Source organism: Coccomyxa subellipsoidea (genome assembly GCF_000258705.1).
Source record: "Coccomyxa subellipsoidea C-169, whole genome shotgun sequence".
NCBI lineage: Eukaryota > Viridiplantae > Chlorophyta > Trebouxiophyceae > Coccomyxaceae > Coccomyxa > Coccomyxa subellipsoidea.
Window position 1 is genome coordinate 3,298,237 of NW_005178041.1, and position 21,214 is coordinate 3,319,450.

The 21,214-nt window shown below is 53.5% G+C and overlaps 5 protein-coding genes across 5 annotated transcripts; 2 read left to right on the forward strand and 3 right to left on the reverse strand.

Annotated features, from left to right (window-relative positions):
• Nucleotides 1-205: 205 nt before the first annotated feature.
• COCSUDRAFT_64713 (hypothetical protein) lies at nt 206-4,435 on the reverse strand (the record flags this gene model as incomplete). Its single annotated transcript, XM_005651389.1, has 9 exons — nt 206-340; nt 588-724; nt 1,474-1,493; nt 1,742-1,868; nt 2,195-2,326; nt 2,625-2,824; nt 3,246-3,470; nt 3,766-4,086; nt 4,391-4,435. The coding sequence occupies 8 exons, from the start codon at nt 4,433-4,435 to the stop codon at nt 631-633; spliced, it is 1,164 nt and encodes a 387-aa protein (XP_005651446.1). The 3' UTR covers nt 206-340; nt 588-630.
• A 531-nt stretch (nt 4,436-4,966) lies between these two features.
• On the forward strand, nt 4,967-6,527 carry COCSUDRAFT_64714 (hypothetical protein). Its single transcript, XM_005651390.1, has 3 exons — nt 4,967-5,242; nt 5,567-5,779; nt 5,943-6,527. The coding sequence occupies exons 1-3, from the start codon at nt 5,080-5,082 to the stop codon at nt 5,972-5,974; spliced, it is 408 nt and encodes a 135-aa protein (XP_005651447.1). The 5' UTR covers nt 4,967-5,079; the 3' UTR covers nt 5,975-6,527.
• Nucleotides 6,528-6,847: 320 nt separating this feature from the next.
• On the reverse strand, nt 6,848-12,818 carry COCSUDRAFT_39864 (hypothetical protein; the record flags this gene model as incomplete). Its single annotated transcript, XM_005651391.1, has 12 exons — nt 6,848-7,051; nt 7,422-7,626; nt 7,986-8,106; nt 8,330-8,555; nt 8,905-9,069; nt 9,356-9,512; nt 9,884-10,054; nt 10,361-10,542; nt 10,923-11,089; nt 11,606-11,773; nt 11,960-12,282; nt 12,541-12,818. The coding sequence occupies 12 exons, from the start codon at nt 12,816-12,818 to the stop codon at nt 6,848-6,850; spliced, it is 2,367 nt and encodes a 788-aa protein (XP_005651448.1).
• Nucleotides 12,819-14,895: 2,077 nt separating this feature from the next.
• Nucleotides 14,896-15,711, forward strand: COCSUDRAFT_4428 (hypothetical protein; the record flags this gene model as incomplete). The annotated part of the gene is made up of 1 exon (XM_005651392.1): nt 14,896-15,711. A coding segment is annotated over one exon (816 nt), but the record flags the coding sequence as incomplete, so codon positions are not given.
• A 693-nt stretch (nt 15,712-16,404) lies between these two features.
• Nucleotides 16,405-20,656, reverse strand: COCSUDRAFT_59410 (hypothetical protein; the record flags this gene model as incomplete). The annotated part of the gene is made up of 7 exons (XM_005651393.1): nt 16,405-18,109; nt 18,450-18,622; nt 18,891-19,019; nt 19,287-19,388; nt 19,625-19,745; nt 20,045-20,181; nt 20,642-20,656. 7 exons carry the CDS (start codon nt 20,654-20,656, stop codon nt 16,405-16,407), a joined length of 2,382 nt encoding a protein of 793 aa, XP_005651450.1.
• Between the last annotated feature and the right edge of the window lie 558 nt (nt 20,657-21,214).

Here is a 21,214-nt window from a genome sequence, read left to right on the forward strand (position 1 = left end):
CCAGTTCTACAAAATTCTGCAAGTCGCTCAATTCCACGTCAGTTCAAATTTTGTCAGAAAAGTTGTACGACAGCACCAGGCAGGCTCAGTTCAGCATTATCACGATTTGTCCTCTCTGCACTTTCTTATCGTCACATATGTGAAGGATTCAGTGACACAACTACAGACATTCGTTCAATTCACAACGCTTGTCAGATCTTCCGTTCTAGGCAGTGACCTCCGCAGGCGCAAGATACTCGGCAGCCACTTGCGCAATGTTCCACAGTGCAGGCTCTCCGAACTTGCGCGCAAACAGAGGGCAGCCGCTGCTTCCCAATGGGCTATAGCGAGCCAGCAGAGCCTGCAAGGAAAATACAAGATGCCACCTCAGATATGCATGCAAATTTGTACTTTGGCTCCCTCTCAGATGCACCCGAATGCAAGCGCACGTGCACCAAAATGCTGTCATGAACCTGCAGGTCCTGCACACGCTATTAAATTAATATTCTCAATCCGGGGAGTGCCGTTAGAAGTGTGCACCAGAACTTGTGCATCACAGGAAGTGCGTCTGCATAGATGCAGTGGCATTTTTTCAATAACAGCCTTACCCGCACGAGCTCATTGGGCGAGTCAGCCGACCACGCCGCCGTGTCATTCAATAATTTGGGCTTCAGCGCCTCTGCAACAGCCGCCGCCGCCTCCTCCTGGTCCCCCACAAATCCCACTCCACTCCCTCCGCTCCCACCACTGCCGCCACCGCCGTCCCCCCGCACGGCGTCCGCCAGCGCCAGCAGCTCTTCCAACCGCGCCGCCTCCTCTTCGCTCAACTCCCCGCTGGAACCCTCCTCCAAAGTCCCTGACCCTACCGGAACCCCCGCCGGCGCCCCTAAATCCACCCAAGCACCGGGGTTGCTCGCCAAAAACTCTGGACCCCCAGCTATTTCTTCGGCTTCCTGCCCCTTGTGGGGCCTCCCGTCCTGCTGCAGCCTTCGCCCACCAGCTAATACTTCTCCTGCTTCTTCCAGGTTGGGTGCTGAGCGCAGCTGCGCTATCCATCGCTCCCTTGCCAGCTCAGCATCACCTCTCTCCTTCAGCCTCCGACCCATATCCTTTGGCAGCTCCCTGCATGACACCCATGGAGCACAAGTGAGCCCAGGACGATAGAGAACTTCCAGTCGACTCACCGGAAACCACAGATGCCCTTACAACAAAATGTCAATTAAGTTCTAAAAACAATTATGTGAGCATGCCTTCTGACAATCATATCAGCACAGTGTGCCAAAGCTGTTTTCAAGCAGGAATCCTCCACATGACTGCAGGCCAGGAACCCACCCTTCGACTGCGGGGAACAGCTTCTTTGCAGAGCTGAGCGCGGCCGGCGCATTGCACTTTGGGTCCTTATTGTCGGGCTTTGCCACACGCAGGTCATCCACAAGGCCAGCATTGACATCATCAGCACTGAACTCCCTGGGGTGGAAGTAGGGGCCGTCCCACCACACAGAGGTCAGCAGCCCCTGCCACCAGCAAAAGAAAAAATAAAGAAAATACCATGGGGACATTCTGTAGGATCTTGTCAGGGGAAACACATAGCAGCTAGTGTGCATTGCCCATTCAAAGCAAGCACATGGCAGGCACACAATATAAATGGACGCATCTTTGCCTGCCTCTGGAAAGGACACAAACAACCCACGGTTTTTGTAATGTTGGGACAGTCATTGTGCCTAGAGCTGTGCACGCTTCAAGCACGAGTGAGAGCAATCACCGTGCAGTCAGTCTCGTTCTGTCGCCCGAGCGAGGCGAGCAGCGTGGGCATGTAGTGCTCGTCTGCCACACAGAAGCTCTTGGGCGCCCACCCAGCATTTATGTTTGCAGAGTCCACCCAGCAATGCCTGCGCCCAAGACACGAATCTTTCACACCTCCCTATGACATGGCAGCCATGTGCGTCCCTTTCCAGCGTTGTCCGCATTGCTCAAAGCCTGTGCATTGACTCTCTCCTCAGCCTGGGCCGATCCACTGTGTGTTGATCCTGCAACTCAAACTATGCAGGCTGATTCCAAAAATGCTGCTTGTCATGCTGCGCTTCTTGACTAGCCACGGCAAAGTGATGTCAAGAGCACTAAGTGTAGATAGTACAAAAATGCCATCTTGAGATTGTTCCTGACCACCTCTCACAGGAATATGCAGTGAAAAGTAGCAATATTCAGATAGACTCACTCTCTGAAAGCCTTGGCAGCGTTGTTCTCTGTCGTCACAAGCTGGGCATGCTCCGCAGTCAGTGCAAACCACTGCGCGCTCTTGCGCCAGTGCTCCTTCTTCAATCGTGGGCCCTCCATCTTGTCCGACCACCTGCATGCAACCCGTACCCAAATCTCACCCCCGCATCCTCCCCATATTGATCAAGCGCTCCACGTCGTTGATTAACACCAGCTCTCACGCACACAATGCAACCAGGATGCTGAATAGCATCATCTTCTTGCCAGGTTCTGTAACTGCCACTTTCCCCTCACCTCATGTAATTGTGACCCTTCGACTTCAAAGCAGGTGATGCCCATGTAAATGTGGATGCACCTGACCTTGTGGGCTGGAACAGCATGCTGTAATGATATTAATTCAAGTATGGTTTTGGGTAAGCAAGGGGACAGACCGGTAGTCCATGCGGCTGGCGGCGTCGTTGGGGTCTGCCGTGTTGGCGCATGCGTCAAGGCGGGAGCGAGGTTCGCCGATAAGCTGCGCCCACACAACGGCCGCCGGGTACAGAGGCACGCACGTCTCTGACAGAAGCACAAAGCGCTGGTTGCGCGGATCTAGAAGAGCTGCGCGTAGCAGAACCAACTCTGCCTCCACCTGCGAGCACAGGAGTGCAATTTAACAAGGCCGCAAAAAAAAGTTATGTGTTTTGGATAGGAAGGAAGATTCGGGAGATTCTAGAGGATGGGGTGCAATCATGCTTCGACCATAAGCGCTGTCTTGCACATGCTAATGATGACAAGGACACGGCTGAGGGACGGCCAAAAGCAGACAACAGACCAGCACTGCTTGTACTCTATTCTCCGCACACCTGAAGTCGCCCATGTAGTTCCAGGCTCACACAGAGATCCCATGCAGGGAGCAAGCCCTTTGTGAGCATACTATGCAGGCGGGCAGCTAATCTGTGGGATATTGTGTTGCGCTCTGGTCCACACAAAGAGGCAAACTCATCAACGATATGTTGTTGCTTAGGCACCTTATTTTTAGGCCTCCTATACACAGAAAAGAGGAGGCTCACCACAGACCACTGCCCCCACTCCACAGCCACTCGCTCCTCCACCTCTGTCCCTGTGAAAATGCTGTCTGTGTTGAAGAAGTGGTTGGGTGGCAGGTGCACGTGCAGGCTGAACAGGTGCTGCCAGCCCTGGTGCAGCCCCTTGCCCAGCGGGGGGACCGATGACAGGAACGCGCGCCAGACAGGCTCGTATGGCAGCCACTGCCGCGTCAGAAACAGCAACGCCACCTGTCACGCCAGGATCTAGCATCAGGATTTAAAGTGAGATCCAGTCCTCTGACCTTATAGACTCTTAGTATTGATCAAATCTTGACATTTCAATAATAAGCACAGGGAGAGACGCTCTTAACTTTCCTAATGCCTCCAACTGTGTCTTTCACTTGTAGGTATGCAAGCACTGCAGTGCAATGCTACAGAGACATTGCCAAATAAACCTTCATCCCCGCGCAGCATGGCAATGCAGGGTCCCAACATCCTTGCAGTTGTGTCAACTGCTGTGACCACCTGCCGGCAGCCTGCGCACCTTTGGGAGCGCATCCGGGAAGGAGTACCGCTGCGCGCTCTGCTGCGCTCCACTTGGCGCCAGCACCTTCTGGACAGCCTCCGGGGGCATCCAACTGCTGAATGGAGGCATGACCCTCAGAAGTGCGCTGCTCCATCTAGAGGCGCCCTCCAGCGCCTGCTTTGGCGCCACAAGGGGCCCGGCCGGCGCGGGCTTCGAATTCGAATATGAATCACTGTCGGGGCCCTCGTAAAGGGTCTTGTAGCGGCCGAACGCCAGCGGCATGCGCGCGGCGGTCGGCCCTCGGACCCCCCTGCCAACGCCCCTGAATGACATGCCCCCCTGCGCAGCATGAGTAATATTCTAATTGCTTGCCGTGAAGAGGATCGTTTAGATCATGTAAGGGGTTACAGAAATTGTTCGATTGCGAGGATGGGTTTCCATGAGTGGGGGACAGGGAGCTGCGTGAAGGCCAGTGCTGCCTAGATAGCTAATTGAAAATCTATGAATGTTCCTAAAAGCTGTCCAAGCAACGTGTAATTAAACATGGTCACATTTATGCGTCCTGTAAAATGTATGCGTCCTGTGAAGTCTCCTTTCGCCAGAGAGGGAGGACAGCCATCCTGAAGTGTACATAGTAACATACCTGCCAAGCCACGAATGCCAAGGCGATGAGGAAGACCGAGCCCATCAGCAGCAGTGCATCCTTTAGGCGATGCCTAAATTGCTTTCTGCCACCTCGTGATTGATTCATTTTGCGAGGTGCACCTATGCATACACCTCAACAGAGCGTTTTCTTGTACTGCTCGAAGCGCCGTCCCTTTGACCTCCTGAGTCGATCCTTACGTACTAATGAGGCTTTATAAGATGATGCAACTAAAATCCATCAAGTGTGCTGTACACATCGGATCGACACGTTCTAGGCGATGTTGCCACATGTACAGATCCTGTTCGGACGCTCTGAAACTCCCATCCGTGTCAAGGGGACCAGCCAGGAAATTGCATCGCTACATTCTACAACATTATTGTCGGATGTGTCAGATAGACGAGCACGATCGCTCCCTGCAACGTGTGAAATGCCCAAAACCGAGGAGGGGGTCTTCGGCAAGAAAAAACGAACCCGTAATTTTCTTCGATACGGTGTTTATACTATTTACGTAATTACGGGAGCGCACGATGGCCATTCGAGGAACGTCGATCATGCTCATTTGAGAAATCTTCAAGCGAAGCACGCAGACAACACATTTTCCCTAGTAATCGGGCACATTTGTCGCATCGAGCTGGAAAACCACGCCTCTCCATTCATCGGTGTCCTCCGTGACAGACGAACAGGGCATGGCAGAGAGTGGTAATAGCAAAAGCTGGTGGCAGCGCATGTCCTCACAACCAGCAGGTTTGAACTCTCGAGATCGTCAGAAGAGCCTCGACGCCAGATTTTCAGACCCCACCTTCTTGACTGACGAGCCCGGCTTCCCCTCAGCAAGCCAGTTGAAGCCAGGTCAGCAATTCTCATTCCAGTCCAGTATTAAGCGCACATTCATTCACGGATCCATCAATGAATCTCTTAGATCCCCAAACGGGTCGAAGGCGGCTCCGATGGCGTGATTGGTCAAAGTGCTCCAGTACTGTTTGAGGCATGGCTGTGTAGTGAGCTCGGAATACAAGCGCAAGTTTCCTTTGATGATCTCATGCTCCATCAAGTAGTATTGAGGCTTTGTTTGCAGCGCCTTGTCCCTTTGGCGACCTCCCCAGGTCATTTTGTATCCAGGGTTTGCATAGTAGCTTGAGTACAGGTCCTGTATGACCATTTGTATGCTGGCAGGTCCCACAGACGCGCCAAATGGCACAGCCGGGCCCAACGCGTCAGGATTCCCCACCCTGTCAAAGCTATTTGGCACCGGTGCCACTCCTGCTACTCCAATCGCGCCCAACCCTGCAGGGCTGAGGCCCATCAAGACACCCCACCTGGAGCCCATTTCTCACCCTGAGCTTGCCTTCAGCCCCTCTGACATCGGCGTGTGGGAAATCAACAAAGGTGCGGTCCACCCCACTCTTGGCAGGTTACTGTTAGGGCAAGCGAGCAGTGATGATGCTGCAGTGAGCTGGGGTGGTCTGGTTCTCTCAGGATGCAATGCTCAAGAGATGTTTGCTTGCTGGTGCAAAAGCGTGGCTCTGATGACTGAGTGCTGGTGCTGCAGCTCGCAAGGGACAGGGAGGCTTCTTCTCTTGAGGATAAGCAATAAGCAATTTTGTACCAAGAAGGCTCAGCTACCCAACCAGGGATACCATGATGCATTGCACTACCTCAGAAGAGCCACCGCCGAGGAAGAAGCTTGCAGCAGGCACTGTGTCAAGAAGAAGTGACCGAGACAATGGTTCCGTATTAGAAATTGTACATTTATTTGTGTGTGCTTACAAGTGTCATGTCTGCTGCAACTCAAGTTGGTCGAGAGGTCTCCAGGAGAGGCCAGTTTTGTTGACTGACATCTGTGTGTTGCTGGGATGTACATTTACAGAATCCTGTTGATGGACAAGTGTAGAGCAGTAAGGTTTTCTCAAGATCTCTGTGTATTACCAAGATGCCATCTGCATTCGGCGTCTTTCAAATCAGAAGCTACGGAGTGTTTTTCCTGCTGGCAGTCAGCTGGCCAACCAGTATATATATTTATATGTGTTGAGTGGGATATGATCCTGGAATATGGGTTACAAGACAGCATGCTGCTATTTATCCTGGAATGCTTTAAAGATGAATAAACCAACCAATTTGGTAAAGGTCCGGAAGCTAAGGCGTCTCTGCCCATAGATATATAAGTAAAGAATCCTGTCTATCGATATCAATCCTACTCACAAAGAAATACACACCTTAGACAGCTACAGTAATTCTCAGCTTCTCAGCTTCTGTATACAGTGCTTCTCTCTTATTTAGAAAAGGATCAGTTATAATGTTGAATGAGATCTGTGCACCCCCAGTATACTCTGAATCTCCATGAAACTTACTGACCTTAGTCAGTACTCCTTCACAGCACCCCGGGGCCCTCTATGCAACAATTTTGGATTTCCAAAGCGTATGACAGCAAATGCCCTGCGCTACTTCGCACTAAGATCACATAGCATCCTCTAGCCTCCTCGTCAAGCAGCCCTCCAGAAACATGTCCCACTGCGTCTTCAGCTGCTCTAATGCCCTTGCGGGGGCCACAGCTGTGTATGCTCCAGCCCCTGACCCATCACTTCCCTCCTGAGTCACATCCAGCAGCTGCAAGCGCTGCAACTCACTCAGCGCTTCAGCCGCATCAAAACGAACCCGCACCTGCAAGGCAGCACAAAAGCAACACTCGCTGGGCCCTTCAATTTCGTTATGCATTGGACTCCAGATATCACGGTCTTCTCAGCCTGCCTGCGGATGCGTCGCATCTAGGGAATATGCATGTGTTTGCATGTGCAACTTTCACATGTCCAATGCTGCTTCATGTCAAATTGGCAGTGTCGAACTGGGGCCTAGTCCTGCTGCAGACTTTTTGAATTAATGTGCTGGAAGCTGCCATGAATGTTGACAAGGACAGTGGTACTCTTGTCGTTCCCCTTGCTATGCAACTTGAAGTCATTTTATGATTAAGGCAGGGAGTCTTGGCACTGTGCTGCAGGCGGCACCACGTCAGTTGAAAGCCCAAGTGACTCACGCTGAAGTTGTCTTCGAGGAGGCTCTCGACAGCGGCGCTGAGCTGGTCGGCGGACAGGGGCTCGGGTGAGTCACTGAGCAGCAGGAACGCCAGAGCAGACTGCTCCCACTGCTGCAGCGCTGCGCATGCTGCCAGGTACTGCACGGTCGCACCCTGCCCTGCCACTGTGCTCTCCGCCAGCAGCTTGTTCTCCATCTTCTCATACCTGTCAGACACTCGCACACTCAAAAAATGGCAGGCCAAGTCAGCGCATATTGCATGCACCAGAGTATGCACCCTCGTCACACCCTGATGACAGAGCAGTTGGCGTCAGGACAACAGCATTTCCACAAGGGAATGGCAGGCTTACATACCCAGCTGCTCATGCCAAAACAAGTCAGTCTAGCATGGAGGCGAATCCTTACTGCCCAAGAGCGGATGAAGAAGGATCGTCACAGCTTCAGTTCACGCTCAGGATCACAGATTCCAGGGGAGTAAATTTGCTTTTCGCCGCGATGACGAAGAGTAATTTTCCCAGCCATGAGAGATATCCAGACAAAGAAACCCAAGAGAAGACACTCTTACCTCTGTGCCATTCTGTTGTAGCCCAGGATGACGCGCACGACCAGTGTCACAGCCGACACCGTAGTAATGACCTCCAGGATGAAGGAGTCGTACTTGGCCTGCGCAACAAATGCCAGCAGACCTGCAGCAATGCACAACTCGAGTTAGACAGCTGACACATGGCAGATCTTATTGTAATTAGCAATTGCCAACATATCAGCACGCACAAAGCATAGCGTTTCTGAATGCTCCAAGCACTGGTCCTGGTGGGTGTTGACGCCGCGCACCGGCGACGGTGAGCAGGTCGGCGTGCATGCCCTACCATCACCCCTAAATCTACATCACCAAGAGGGAACGCGTCGCACCAGCGACAGTGAGCAAGTCAGCGCGCAGGCCGTCGAGAGGCCGGAACTGGAGCAGCTTGTCAGGGAAGACCAGCTTCCAGGAAGGGACGGGGATGTCACGCAGAACCTTGAGCGTCACCGGCTCGCGCCGCAGCAGCCGCGGCGCGCCGTTGCCGCCTAGGATGCGCTCCTTGAGCTCGGCTATGCGGTTGCGCTCCGTCTTGCGCCGGTACAGCACCAGCAGCTCCTGTGCACAGTGTGATTGACTTGAATTCTGGACTCACCATCCGATTTTTTGGCTTTATTTGGCGGGACACCCCATGTAGAACACTTGTGGATTCTGCAACCCATCTTTGCATGTGAAGGTCACACTCACACGCAGGTGAAGCGGGAATATTCATTGACAACCATCTGAAGAGCAAGAGCAACAGGGCATACATGCTGTTTTTTCAAATTTGCAGCAGCTGTGCCCTGCTGGTTATCTTGGCAGCCGAAGCCCTTCCAAGGTGTCCCACCGTTTGCCATGGACATGGCATACATGGCAATCACGACACTTATCTTCACCATACTTTTTGTCAGAGAGCATGAGTGCGCACCCCGAAGGTGGGCTCCACCAGCTGGACGGTGCCGAAGAGGTTGGCCCAGAGGTCCCCCCGCAGGGCCTCCCGGATGGTCACCCGCTGCACATACACCGGCTGCAGCCGCTCTGGCTCGCTCGGCCGCCACACAGCGTTGAACCGCTCTATTGGCAGCACGTCCACCTGATTTGCAGCCACGCATCTGTGATTCTGTAGCTCGCAGGATTCCAGCAGTACAGCGCTGAGCAAGCCCTCTGCTCAAGAAGGGTGAAGGTGTGAGCCAGGCAGCAAAGGATAATAACAGTTATAGCTGGGAAGTCCGCCTCTTGAGAGGCACACAAGAGCCCGGTGCAGCTGCATGGTATTGTTGGCTACTGCCTTGGCAAGTTCATACAATGCTGCTAAATGAGCAAGGCATGCATGTCAGGAATCAGAGGGATGACAACATGAAAGTCAAAGGGGCACGCACCGAGGGCAGGAGACCCCAGTTGGAGAGGGTGAGGAAGAGGCCGCCGCCGGCGAGCATGAGACGTGGGGAGACAATGCCCCAGTCCGACAGCTTCCTGCCGGCTGCGGCCCACCCATTCTGCACCCGCTCCCACGTTGTCTCCTCCATTTCCTCCTCCCTGTCACAGCAATACAGCGAGCACAGTTGCGCACGAGTAGCCAGCGGTTGGGCTTGTCTGCCACTGTTGGAACATGTACTGGATACTCAATAATAAATGTGAGACACAGCTAAAGCCCTCGGCAGACAATGAGGAGTGGGGAGTTGGACGGGCTGTGTACATTCGTAGGGCTGAGGGCAATGATGATTCCACTCTTTTGGACGAGCTATGTGAATGCACGGGACTTGTATAGGGCTGGTGCGATGAATCTCTGGGGCATCCTCTAGGTACGTCACAGCCAGGTGGGCTTGAGATGCCTGTTCAACACATAAACCTTACGTTATGTTCTTAGATTGAAGCAGATCGCAGGGTAGAAGGGTACACAGCCTCACCCGATGCTCATGACATCCTCTGTCGCGCCGGTGGTCAGGCTCTTCTTGACGGCGCGCCAGGCTCGGGAGGTCTGCTTGCCAAGATAGGAGAGGGACCCCTTGATGACTAAGAGCTGCAGATAGTCCAGCTTGGCCACCAGCATGCGCCCCCTGCGCGTGCCCTGCCCATACCTGCGCACATGCAACCCGTGCCGTCTACGTCAGCCCAATGACAGCAACGCATGGGTCACCCGTGCGCAGTCCCAAAGCTGGCACATGCATGGCATCGCACACAGAGTCATCAAGACAGGAGCGACAATTGTGACACATTCCTGCAGCTTCAGTCACCATGACCTATGCCCTGACCTGCGAGTACAAGCTGTACTTTTGGACGCAGGTCATAATGGCTTCTGTCGCCCTGGGGGCACCAGACAAACAAGCAGACACCACACCCCATGCAAAAGCGTTGACAAAACAGCGTCTAAGCCTGATTCCCACCCGCGCTTGAATACGAGAAGGGCGTGCTCCTCTTCGGGGAGGGGCCGGTCTATGGCGGCGTGCGCGACGAGGCGGCCATCGAGGCGGCTGGTGTCGGCGCGGATGAGCAGCTGGTCCAGGTAGTCACTGTTCAGGCTGCGCGACATTGCCTCGTCACGATCGTTCAGCTGCGCAAAGTGCGCCTGCGCAGATGCAACGGGCTCAGCACTTGGAGCTGCACGCTTTTGGTGGGAAGCAGGTAGGTCACTGATCCATGAAATCTGATTGCGAATGAAGAAAGGTGATTTGGCAACCTGTCGGCTGAATCCGGGATCAAGGCTGTTCTGTTCTGATTAGTGAGGTGCTGTACGATCCAGGTCTTGCAGCACACCACAGACCTCACCACTCAGGATGTACATTCCCAAAGGTAGTTTGTGTGCTGAGCTTCAATTGCCATAATTCTTAGCACTTCTTCAGCCGCCACCCTATAAGTGGCGGGCTGAAGCAGCATTGAGACTGCTCTAGCACTTCATGAGCAGGAGGGGCAAGTTAGCCGTGATGCGGCTTGGCAGCTGCCGCTCACCTTCCTGAGCAGCTGCAGCAGGCAGCGCATGAATTCTGCGTCGGCCTTCTCCGGGTCCACCAGCTCCTCAGCGCTAGCTCGCATCCACTTGCTGCGGTCATAGTCCATGCGGCTGGCGCTCTCCACTTGGACGCCCTCCTCGCTGCTCAGCACCTCCGGCTTCACCTCTGCACCACACAAGCGCTTCACTTCACAAGTACGACACCAAGACACAGCATTGCGACTTCACCTCTTTACCATGCACTCCTTCGTGTTTCAACCCTGCGTCTGAATGCTGAATCTTCTACGAGACCGAGCTAGGTCAATTGCACGCCGTCACACACCTGTTACCTCTAACTGCCCAATGCCTGAGACTTATCGGAGACAAACTGCTGTGGGTTGGTTGACAACATCCGATGGCATTGACGGTAATTTCACTCCCCGTCACCTTTGCTGGACATGCTTAGGCAGGCTGTCACGTGAGACGACAGCACAGCTGCTTCAGTTCACTTTCCTAAAGTAGTGCGAAACATGGGAGGCATTTGCTGGGCCGTTGTGTAAGAAGAGGCAACTATCGGTATGCAGCTTTCTCTGCAAGGAAGGCCTGTGTTCACCGTGGCTGCTCCTGCACACACAATGTCTGCATGCAGGACCTGCCCCTAAGTCACATTCCAATGGCTGACAGGATGCATGAATATTCGTACCCGACTCACTGGCGGTGTCATCGTTCTTGCTGGTGTGATCCACCGCAACACGCAGTGGCACGGAGGAGGGTTCAGGATTGATATCCAGTCCCTGGCCTGTGCCATTCAGATCCGCCTTTCCGTTCTTGCTGCTGCCTGCTGCGCTGCTTCCTTCCGGCTGCACGGCAGCTGCCACATCGTGCATCACCTTCAGTGCAATCTTTGCGGGCGATGACTCAGCGGCACTGCGCGCATGCTTGCTCCTGCCGCTCCCGGCATGTTTTGAGCTGCTGGCACCCACAGACCCGGCATGTCTTTCAGCGCTCTGCTTTGCCTGAGCTGGACTATATCCGTTCTGGGACTCATGCATGGGACCTGCATCGCGACTGCTGCTGCTCTCTGCGATGGCTGCGTAGCGCTCCTCCGCTATTTTCATGTCTTCAGAGGCTGCAATGCCGTCTGAAGAGGTATTCCTGCCGCTGCTGTCAGGGGCTCCCTCGTCCTCATAGGAAGCCTGAGCAGCTTTAGCTGTGTCCAATGGGATGGAAGGCATGGGTGGGGACGACTCCCCGCGCTTTGTCCTCCTCCTAGACTTGCGATTGGGCTGCTTGGAAGGCTCGGGCGCCAATGGCTCGAGAGCATCGTTGGCAATGCGCAGGCTTTGCAGCGCCTGCTCTCCAACCACCTGCATCTCAGCCCTGCACATGCAAGAGAAATTTCTTTATATGAGGCATTTGTCTATCTGGAAAGTTCGTTTCCTTCTAAATAAACATGACAACACATGGGTAAATGCAATCTGCTGAGGTCCCCAGTGCGAAAGAGGGCTGCAGCACACATATTTCCTTGCACGAGCAATTGACGCTGAAATACACGTTTCGTGGGAGCCTCGTTGCCAAGAAAGCTTTGAAGGGGAGACATCCTGCCTGTCCTTGCACTCAAAGGGGAAGACTGATCACCTGTAAATGTTCTCTAGACCAACAAAGACGGCAGACATCTCCTGCCATTTCTCTGCCGGTACAAGCTGCTTGAGCGCGGCCCAGGCTTCCTCCCTGCTGGCTGGCAGGTGGGTCTGCCGCTCAACTCGAACCCTGGTGACGGCTGCTGGCTCGGTCAGGCCGCTCTGCTGTGCTCTGATAGCGCAATGGAAAGGGCGGGTGCGCCTGTTTCTGCTGGGACCGCTGATCCATTTCCCGGACGCAAAGAGACTACTGGATGCTAAGTAAGCTTCAAGCATTGCCTGGAAAGGTCTAAAGTTCTCGCAACTGCTCGCCTTAAGTTACTCGCTGCAGGTTAGTGCTGACCATCACTTTGGTGTCCCACGCGTCAGCATGCAGAAATAAGGGCACCGTCGTCTCGTTGCCTCTCTACGAACACAAGATTCCTCTTTCAACAGCTTTTGCTCCTGTTATTGAATTCGTGGCTGGCACAAAAACCGCAGCTAACTATGTGTCTTGCCTTTTGTACCACTTCAGATACATAAGGAGGTGACCTCGATGCCCGCTATAAAACTTTTGTTATACTTGGATTGATCAAAGAAACATGGAGATTGTTGTGACTCTCATGAACGTGATTGCATGAGAACAAACTCGGCAAGAACTTGTTCTTGGCGCAGTCCACTATCTCGAACGGAATTGGCCAGGGATATTGAGCAGAATGATGCTTGAAATCTGGTTAATGTGTCGGATCACCTTTAGAGGCAACTGTAGCTTGCAATTTGGCAGAAATGTGCCATTTTGGGACTTCCAATGTAGAGCAATGGTCGCATACCCTTCTATGCAGCGAATTGATATTCTTCCTTTACTGATTGCAAAGCAGACTGCTCAGATGCCAGTACGCTGGGGTGTGAAAGTACGACTCGCCTCAAACTCCCTCGAAGAGGACAAGCATCCCGATCGCAGAAAGCAGAGAGCTACAATTCCCTTCCAGTTGTCAAAACCTACGGGGTCATTACGCGTATCTCCAGAATGCTCGGCTTAACCTACTCCTTGAACTTGATCATCAACAGAAACATAGATTGTAATCAATTTTGTGTAGAACAACATTTTATTTGGGATAGGGTAGGCTCTTTCTGAAGGCTAGTACGAAGAAGCCAACAAGCTAGGACCACCTCTAGAACGCAGATCACCTGACTTGTGTGAACAGGCCTGCCTGCTATACGCCATCGGACTTGTTTCACGCAAGTGGGCATCTATTCAATTTTCCGAAAGACCCGTCGAAGCAAGACAATGGGGCTCTGCAGATTGGATTCACAGATCTGTGAGTTTCTGGGTGTTTGGATTGCATCCACCTTGGTCTTCAAAATTAAATGCACACCTAGAAGGATTTCATCCTTCAACTTGACTGCGTGATAAGTTTTCCAATACAGGATCACAAGCATCAGGACTTCTGAATCAGGAGAACATGGGTCTTGAAGAAGTCAGAATGAAACCTTGCTATCAGAATGGAGAGGAGCTGCTGGTGCTGGCCACCCTGGTCAGGGAAGACGACAATTTCTCGCGTCCATGCAAAGCTCTCATCAGCCCAGGTGCGCCTCAATCATAGCTGCCACACGAGACAGATAGCTGTAAGTCTTAAGGACTGATCGCATCGCACGAGGATCGCATCATTAACATGCTCTGAACACCAGTGCTTTTCCCATTGCAGCCAATTGTCCTAGCATCACGAGAGTGACAGAGGAGTTTGCAGCGAGGATTGGCTGGTCCATGTCAGCGACTGGGCAGAACACCAGTGTAGGAGGCAGCAGCCAGAGAGCACAGGAAGGTGTGGGCAAATGGGAGTACCAAAGGCAGCGTTGCCTTCTGGTGGTGGGCGCATGCCAGATAGAGACAGAAATGCAGGTGATGGACTGTGTGGAGTCCTGGGAGCAGCGGACTGGTTTCAACTGGCAAGTCCACATTGGCAGGGATGACTTCCTGGCCCTCCAGCGCAGCAGCTGGGACGCAAACATCTGTTATCTGCGGCGGCTGCCCCTGAAAGGTGAGCAGAGAAAGCATAGAACATCCAGATGCTGATCACTGACGTGCTGGCCAACCCATGTTGTGCCGTGCATTACCCATCCCCATATAAGCCTCATTCAATATTTGCTTGGCGCACTTGTTTGAATGACCTGTACACAGATCTGAGCAAGTCCATTGTGCTTTGCAGCTCAGTCTGAGGGTGCGCCAAACTGCGCATCAGGCTGCGAGAGCTTCACTGCTGCTCTGAACGCCGGCCACGAGCAGTGCATGCGCCACTGGCACGGCGCCTCAGCCGGCGTGATAGAGGACTTCAGGAAGGGTGGGATGTGGCGGGGGCAGCCGAGCAGCTGCGAGGAAGCTGCGCGGGAAGCTTCCGCCGAGGCGCTGATGTACGCGCATGACGTCATCGGCCTGCCCTGGGATGCGCGCACATGCAGGAGCGCTGTGGAGGCTGACAACATCGCCTCCCTCAGCTTTGCTCATGCTGCAGGCTGTCCTCTGGACAGAAGGGTCCGCAAGGCAGCAGAGAAAGCAGGGACCGTGGACTGCCTAGCGTACGCCCACAAGCATGGTGCTATCATGACGACGCACACCTGCAGGCGGGCGGCTCACTACGCCAGGCTAGACTGCTTGGCATACGCCCACAAGCACGGCTGTCCTTGGACGGATGAAGTGCCCGCAGCAGCGGCGGGGGCCGGCAGCCTTGCCTGTGTGAGATATGCGCATGAAAACGGGTGCCCTTGGGATGAGGCTACCTGCGCGCGGGCTGCAGATGGGAAGTCCATGGACTGCCTGGCATATGCCCATGAGAATGGGTGCCCCTGGGATGCAGCCACATGCAGATGGGCAGCTCACAGCGGCGCTCTGAACTGCCTCATCTATGCACACGAGCATGGGTGTCCGTGGGACGCGCATTGTCTCCTCGCAGCATGCATCCAAGGGCACTTGGCTTGTATGATCTATGCTTATGAGAACAATTGCCCCGGCAATTCCAGCGGTCTGTTTGGACTCACGGTGGCAGCAGTGCAAGGTGGCAACCTGCTATGCCTTGCATATGTGCACGTCGTCATGGGATGCAACTGGAGCCCAGAGGGCAAGAAATGCCAGGCTGCCTTCCGGACAGGCCTGTATGAAATGCTGAAGTATGTTCATGTGCATGGTGATGTCTGGAGGAATGACCTGCGCCAGATGTGCCCCAAGTTTGACAGGTGGCTGCAGAGCAGTGAAGCCCATGGCAGGAGGGAGAAGGCGAGGTGCCTGCTGTACATGCACTGTTGTGGTGGCAGTGAGCTGCCGCCAGTCTGGCACTCGGCGGTTGGAAGGGAAACAATGAGGCTCATGGAGGTCAGGAGGACAGCTGTGCTCCAGTGCTTTCACCCTGGTTTTGCAGAGCGCCCTGGCAAATGTGCACTTCGCAGGATCATGCAGATCGTGCCCAGTGACCTTGTCCAGCAGATCATCTGCGCTGCCAAGTTGCAGGCTCCAAAGTGCAATGGTCCACTAAATTGACAATGGAGGTCCGTGAATATCCAACTTTGCAGAATTAGAGAAGTAACCAATTTCATGGCCTGGTTCGTTTTGTAACCTGGTTCCTCAATTCGAAGACCTACATTCATATCATAGTGATGCATGCTCATCCGCCAATAAATGACTTTGAGAGTCAGTCTGCAGCTCTTGCACTTCTTGGAAGACATGATGTGACCGCATGGAATGTTTCTGGAATTAATTATTGTTACAATATTGTTTCATATTCTTGGACACATGGATAATGAAAAACAATCAGACATGGGAAAAGGTGTCGTCTGCACACAGTGGTGAGCATATCCAATCTGATTGTTCAAGACTTCCGAACGCAACATGTCTTCAGTAATGTGCGGCGGCATAATTGACGAGCCCGTCAACGCACTCTGCCACACATGCATTAATGCTCTGCTCCTCCTCAGATGCACCATTCCATGCAGCTCCGAAGAGCATATTGTCAAGCTTTGCAATTGCGGCTTCTTCTGCCTCGTCAGCATTCGCGCTTGCCTCACTGCCGATGGCAGAAAGCTTGGGGCCGGCATCCGTCTGCATCAGCAGGCTTGCTTCCCCCTCTGATCCAGCCCTCCCCATTCGGACATCAGACTCTTCCCAGTGGTGGGCAAAGTGCCCCTCCTTGCTGCTGATGATATCATCCCTTTCCTTAATGGGAGTCTCAGGCGCATGCAAGAGGGTGGCAGAGTCGTCATGCAGGGCAGCGGATGCCTGGATCTCTTGACTGCCCTCAACTGCTGCAATGTCCGCAGAAGTGTCGGCTCTGGGAGATTGAATAGCCAAGTCCTCTTCCCGAACAGCGGCAGCCGGGCTGATCTGATCCACTGTGTTTTGAATGTCTGTCTCTGGCGCTGCAAATATTGTTGTCGCTATGAAGTCTGCTTCGACTGCAACCACAAGCTCGTCGACAGTCTGACTGACGGCTGTGCCCGGCCTGACTGGACTGACATCAGTAATATCTGTCAGCAGTAGCCCTTCCATGCCAGCTGCAGCCAGGATGCTCTTGCTGTGGCGCAGACTGATCAGCATGTCCAGTGTGGGCGCATCTCCCTCGATTTCCATCAATACCTCCTTAATCCTGGAATCCTTGTCAGCATTGTCCCCTTTGTCACCCTCCTGCTCTCCTGGCTCGTTCCTGGCTGCCTCCTCACCGATGCTCTCCACTGTGGCGCTGACTGCTGTGGCGGGCCTGGCATCTTCACCCTCGCTGGGGGCCAAAACAAGCGCATCCACATCTGTAGCCGCGATTGCCAGGCTAGCTCCCTCGCCGTCAGCGCCGTTGGGAGCCAACAGATCTGCTTCGGCCTCTTCCACAGAAGGCCCCATCACAGCCGCATCACCACTTCCAAACTTGATATTCTCCTCCTCTTGAGAAAGCAGCAGCTCGCTTTGGCCCGCAGCGTAGGCTGACCCTTCCCTGGCGGCAGCCGGCTGCGCTGCCTCGAGAGCCGAGTCCCACTGCCCTGCACCGGGAACCTCGGCCTCAGGGGCAGTCTCATCATGCGCTTCGCCAGCAGTGCCTTGCAGCTCCTCTGAGCCTTCTGCATGCTCGACCAAATCCTCCAGGATGCTGCTGATGTCCTCGCTGATCCCTTGGATCCCACCAATTTCATCCGCTGCCTCTGCAGCCTCCTCTAGCATAGCCTCCTCCACTGCAAATTCCTCCTCTGCTGGAGCCTCCCTTGTGCTAAGACTTAAGTCAGGGGTACCTCGGCCCTGTGGCTGGTCTTCTGCCATGCCAGGCATCTGAGGGATTTGGATCTCCCCAAGTCCATCAGCATGAGTGTCGCCTGCCAGCTCTGAGGCGTCCATGATTGGGTCACGGGCGCTCTCTGGCGCAGTCAGCCAGCCTTCTGCAGTGCTGCCCCGGCTGTCAAGCACCAGCACTTGGGCAGAACCAAAATCCACGGTTGCAGCCGGCAGCTCAGCACAGGACGGCGGCTGGGAGTCGGCAGGAGTGGCCACGTCTGTCAGGGGGTGATCCCTGATGCCGGCCTCCTGCCTGGCGGCAGCAGCCTTCTCCTCCATGAGTGCCCTGCATGCATGCACAGACACATCAGCGTGCGACTTAAAAGTCATGTGCATGTAGCTGTGTTGCTCGCTGCTTCAAAATATCTCTGGGATTGGATCTACTCCAAGAGGGTAATGCCCCAATTGTCTGTGCACTCAACAAGCCTGAGGAACCTCAGACGGCCATTGTTGCTTGGCATTGAGGACGCCAGAATTTTCTGCGTCTTAGCGGAAAGTTCATGCTTGTATTGGTGCATCCCCTTTGCTCTCATATGCACGGCAGCTAAGAGTCTTAGCCTAAGACGTGCGGACAACTCACATATCCCGTGTAACATGTTGCCATTCAGGTGATCTCTGCAGCAGACCTGTGAACAGTTTCGAGGTGCTGCGCGTAGGCCATGTCCTTGCGCACAGTCGTGCGGCTTTCCCGGGGCCGGTACGCCGCGATGTTATCCGGCGAGCCACCGCGCCGTGCGCTACTGCCGTGAAGCAGGCCCTCAGCGGCGGTTTGCGTCTTGTTCAGCTGCGCAGCCGGCTCCTGTACATGTAAAGGTACTTAATGCGTGACAATTGTCACCTATTGCCACCTCGCATGCATTTCCAGAATCAGGAGCTTGATGAGGATAAGGATTTGAAGACAAGGAGCCGGTCTGATAGTCAGACTCTGATTGTGCAAGCACTTTGGGCTTTGGATTACTAATGCAGAGACTGGCTCCAATATGATGGTCGAAACTGCAGAGTGCAGCTACATGCCAAAATGGCATCATGTCATTCAAGAGGAGGGAATAATCTTCAGGAGGGCTCACCATGCTCTTTAGGTCCAGTGAGGGCCTCTTGAAGAGGCTGCGACCCTGCAGGGGCATGTTGCTCTGGACAAAGTCCTCCAATGGGGTCAATGTTTGCCCCTTGGACCCACTGCTCCCCCCACTCTGCCCCTGCAATCGCAGCATGCCTTTCCTCAATATTTGTATCGACAGCCTCTTCTATCTTCTTACACTCAGAGATCGCTTGCTTCAGGTAAGGTGACTGCAAGTCTGGGAATTTCGAAAGATTTATAAAGAATTGCTCCTGAAATGCACCTGGCCTTGGCAGGCTCGTGAAAGCGTGCTATTATTGAAACAAACTTGACTGCAACTTGTCTGCAGATGCACCAAGCTTCTCAGCAAGGGAGACGTGCGGCAAGAGTGAGGTGGCTGCTGTACCTTGGACAGGGCCTGAGCGCTCCATTGAGCGCGCCCATTGCGGGCCCCTGAGCCACTGCTCCTCTGGCGGCTCAGCAAACGCTGCGAAATCCTTTGCTCTGCCTGCAAGATCCAACATCAGTCATAAAGTTGTTGATCTCTTGTCCCGGTCTTGACTTGCTTTTTGACATTGTCATACTCCTGCATTCTCAGCACAGAGGCCCAATAGTGGAGCTCGTTCCTGGACGTGCAGGAGTATGACACCATTAAAGAACAGTGCGTGAGAGAAACTCTAAGTGGCTGATGACCGAGATGCCAGGATTCTTTTGTTGAGCACGCATGCACAGTATTTGGCGCACCCTGCCATCTTGAGCGACCATCTCAGCTTGGAAGGCTTGCAGCTGCTCCTCTTGGAGTGCCTGAATCTGGGCTTCGCGTTGTGACCATTCTGCCTTCTCCCATGCTTCCAGCATATCCTTCCTGTGTGACCGGTTCTGAGCTCAGAGTCCGTGACCACAATATTGAATGGCGTGCGACATGCAAGAAAGCATTGATGCCTCATTATGGTGTTCAGACTGAATAATTCAGGTCATGCAGACATGGTAGAGCGCAGAGATCTGAAGACAAAAATAGGGTTTTGTTGCAACTATTTACAAGAATATGGAAGCACAATGGAAGCTTTGCTAATCCCCATGAAAGGTTGCTGAAGCCTGAGTACACATTTGCATGCTCAAGACAATTCATATCCAAAGCAGAAAGTGGCTGGATGCAGTGCTCACCGCAGCAAAAGGTTCTTGGAGTCGGACAGAGGGGGCAGCGTCGATTCAAAGTCTTGTTTGGTCTTCGACCGGTCACTGTGGAGTTTCTCATTCACCCTGAATCCATTGGAGTCCAGCCCATTGCTCTGCTGTTGTGCCTGGGCACATTTGCACAGCACATTACTTTCCAAAAGATCTGCAATGCCTTTGTGCCACGCTGTACACTGAAACAACTGAAGATCAGCATTTCGACTGTATAAAAGATTTGCGATCTTTACGAGTGCAGAAAGAGCAGAGGCCCTAGCACCCTATCAGGATATGATCGTGAAGCAGGAGACAACTTCTTCTGCTCACCGGAACGGCCCTAGGAGGAGATCTGAGTCCTTTGCTCCTCCTGGTAGGACTGTACATCTTTGGTGAGGGCTTGTGCGTAGAGTTTGCTTGCGACATAGGGCTTCCGCCATTCATCAATGTGTCCCGTCCTGGCATGCAGCTGCTTTCTGATTTCACCCTCAGAAGGCGCTTTGGAGACGTGCTTGCCCTAAAAAATATGGCACCCCTCACAATTGTGTGGATTCACAAGAAGGCAGCAGCAGTGATGTGCGCCTTTGCAGGGACCTTGTCGATGAGCATGCTAGAAAGCGGAGCCAAGTGTGTGCCAAATCGTGGAGAGAGCTAGCTGACCTGGGCGGGCTATTTGCAATCTGCCCCAGGACAGCATCTGGCAAAGTGTGAGCATCCCTGAGCCTGCAAGCCACGAAACACACATAAGTAATACAGAACCTTCGTCAGTTATTGACATCTTGAGAAAATTCTGGAGTGTTTCCTTTGCTTTTGATGGAGGGCAGTCGAGGGTGCTGGCACCTGAGCGAGTGGCTCGGATGATTTGGCAGCTCTGAGAAGAAATTGGAGAATCGAGGCAACCGTTCATACGTCCTTGAGTTGCCAACTGCGGTGGAGATTTGTTTATCTCTGCGATCTGAAGCCATGTAGAGGGGGTCTGGACAACACACCAACTATCAGTGACACCCTGCATAGCGTCCTCATCCCAAGGGCACTGACTATGTACATTTTGAAATTGTAAAATTTGAAGATAGAACCGTCAATATGTGACTTAAGATGTTAATGCTTTCATTTTCTGTCCGGCTGGACCGGAAAGCCAAGTCTCACCGTACAGCGCATCGTAAGCTC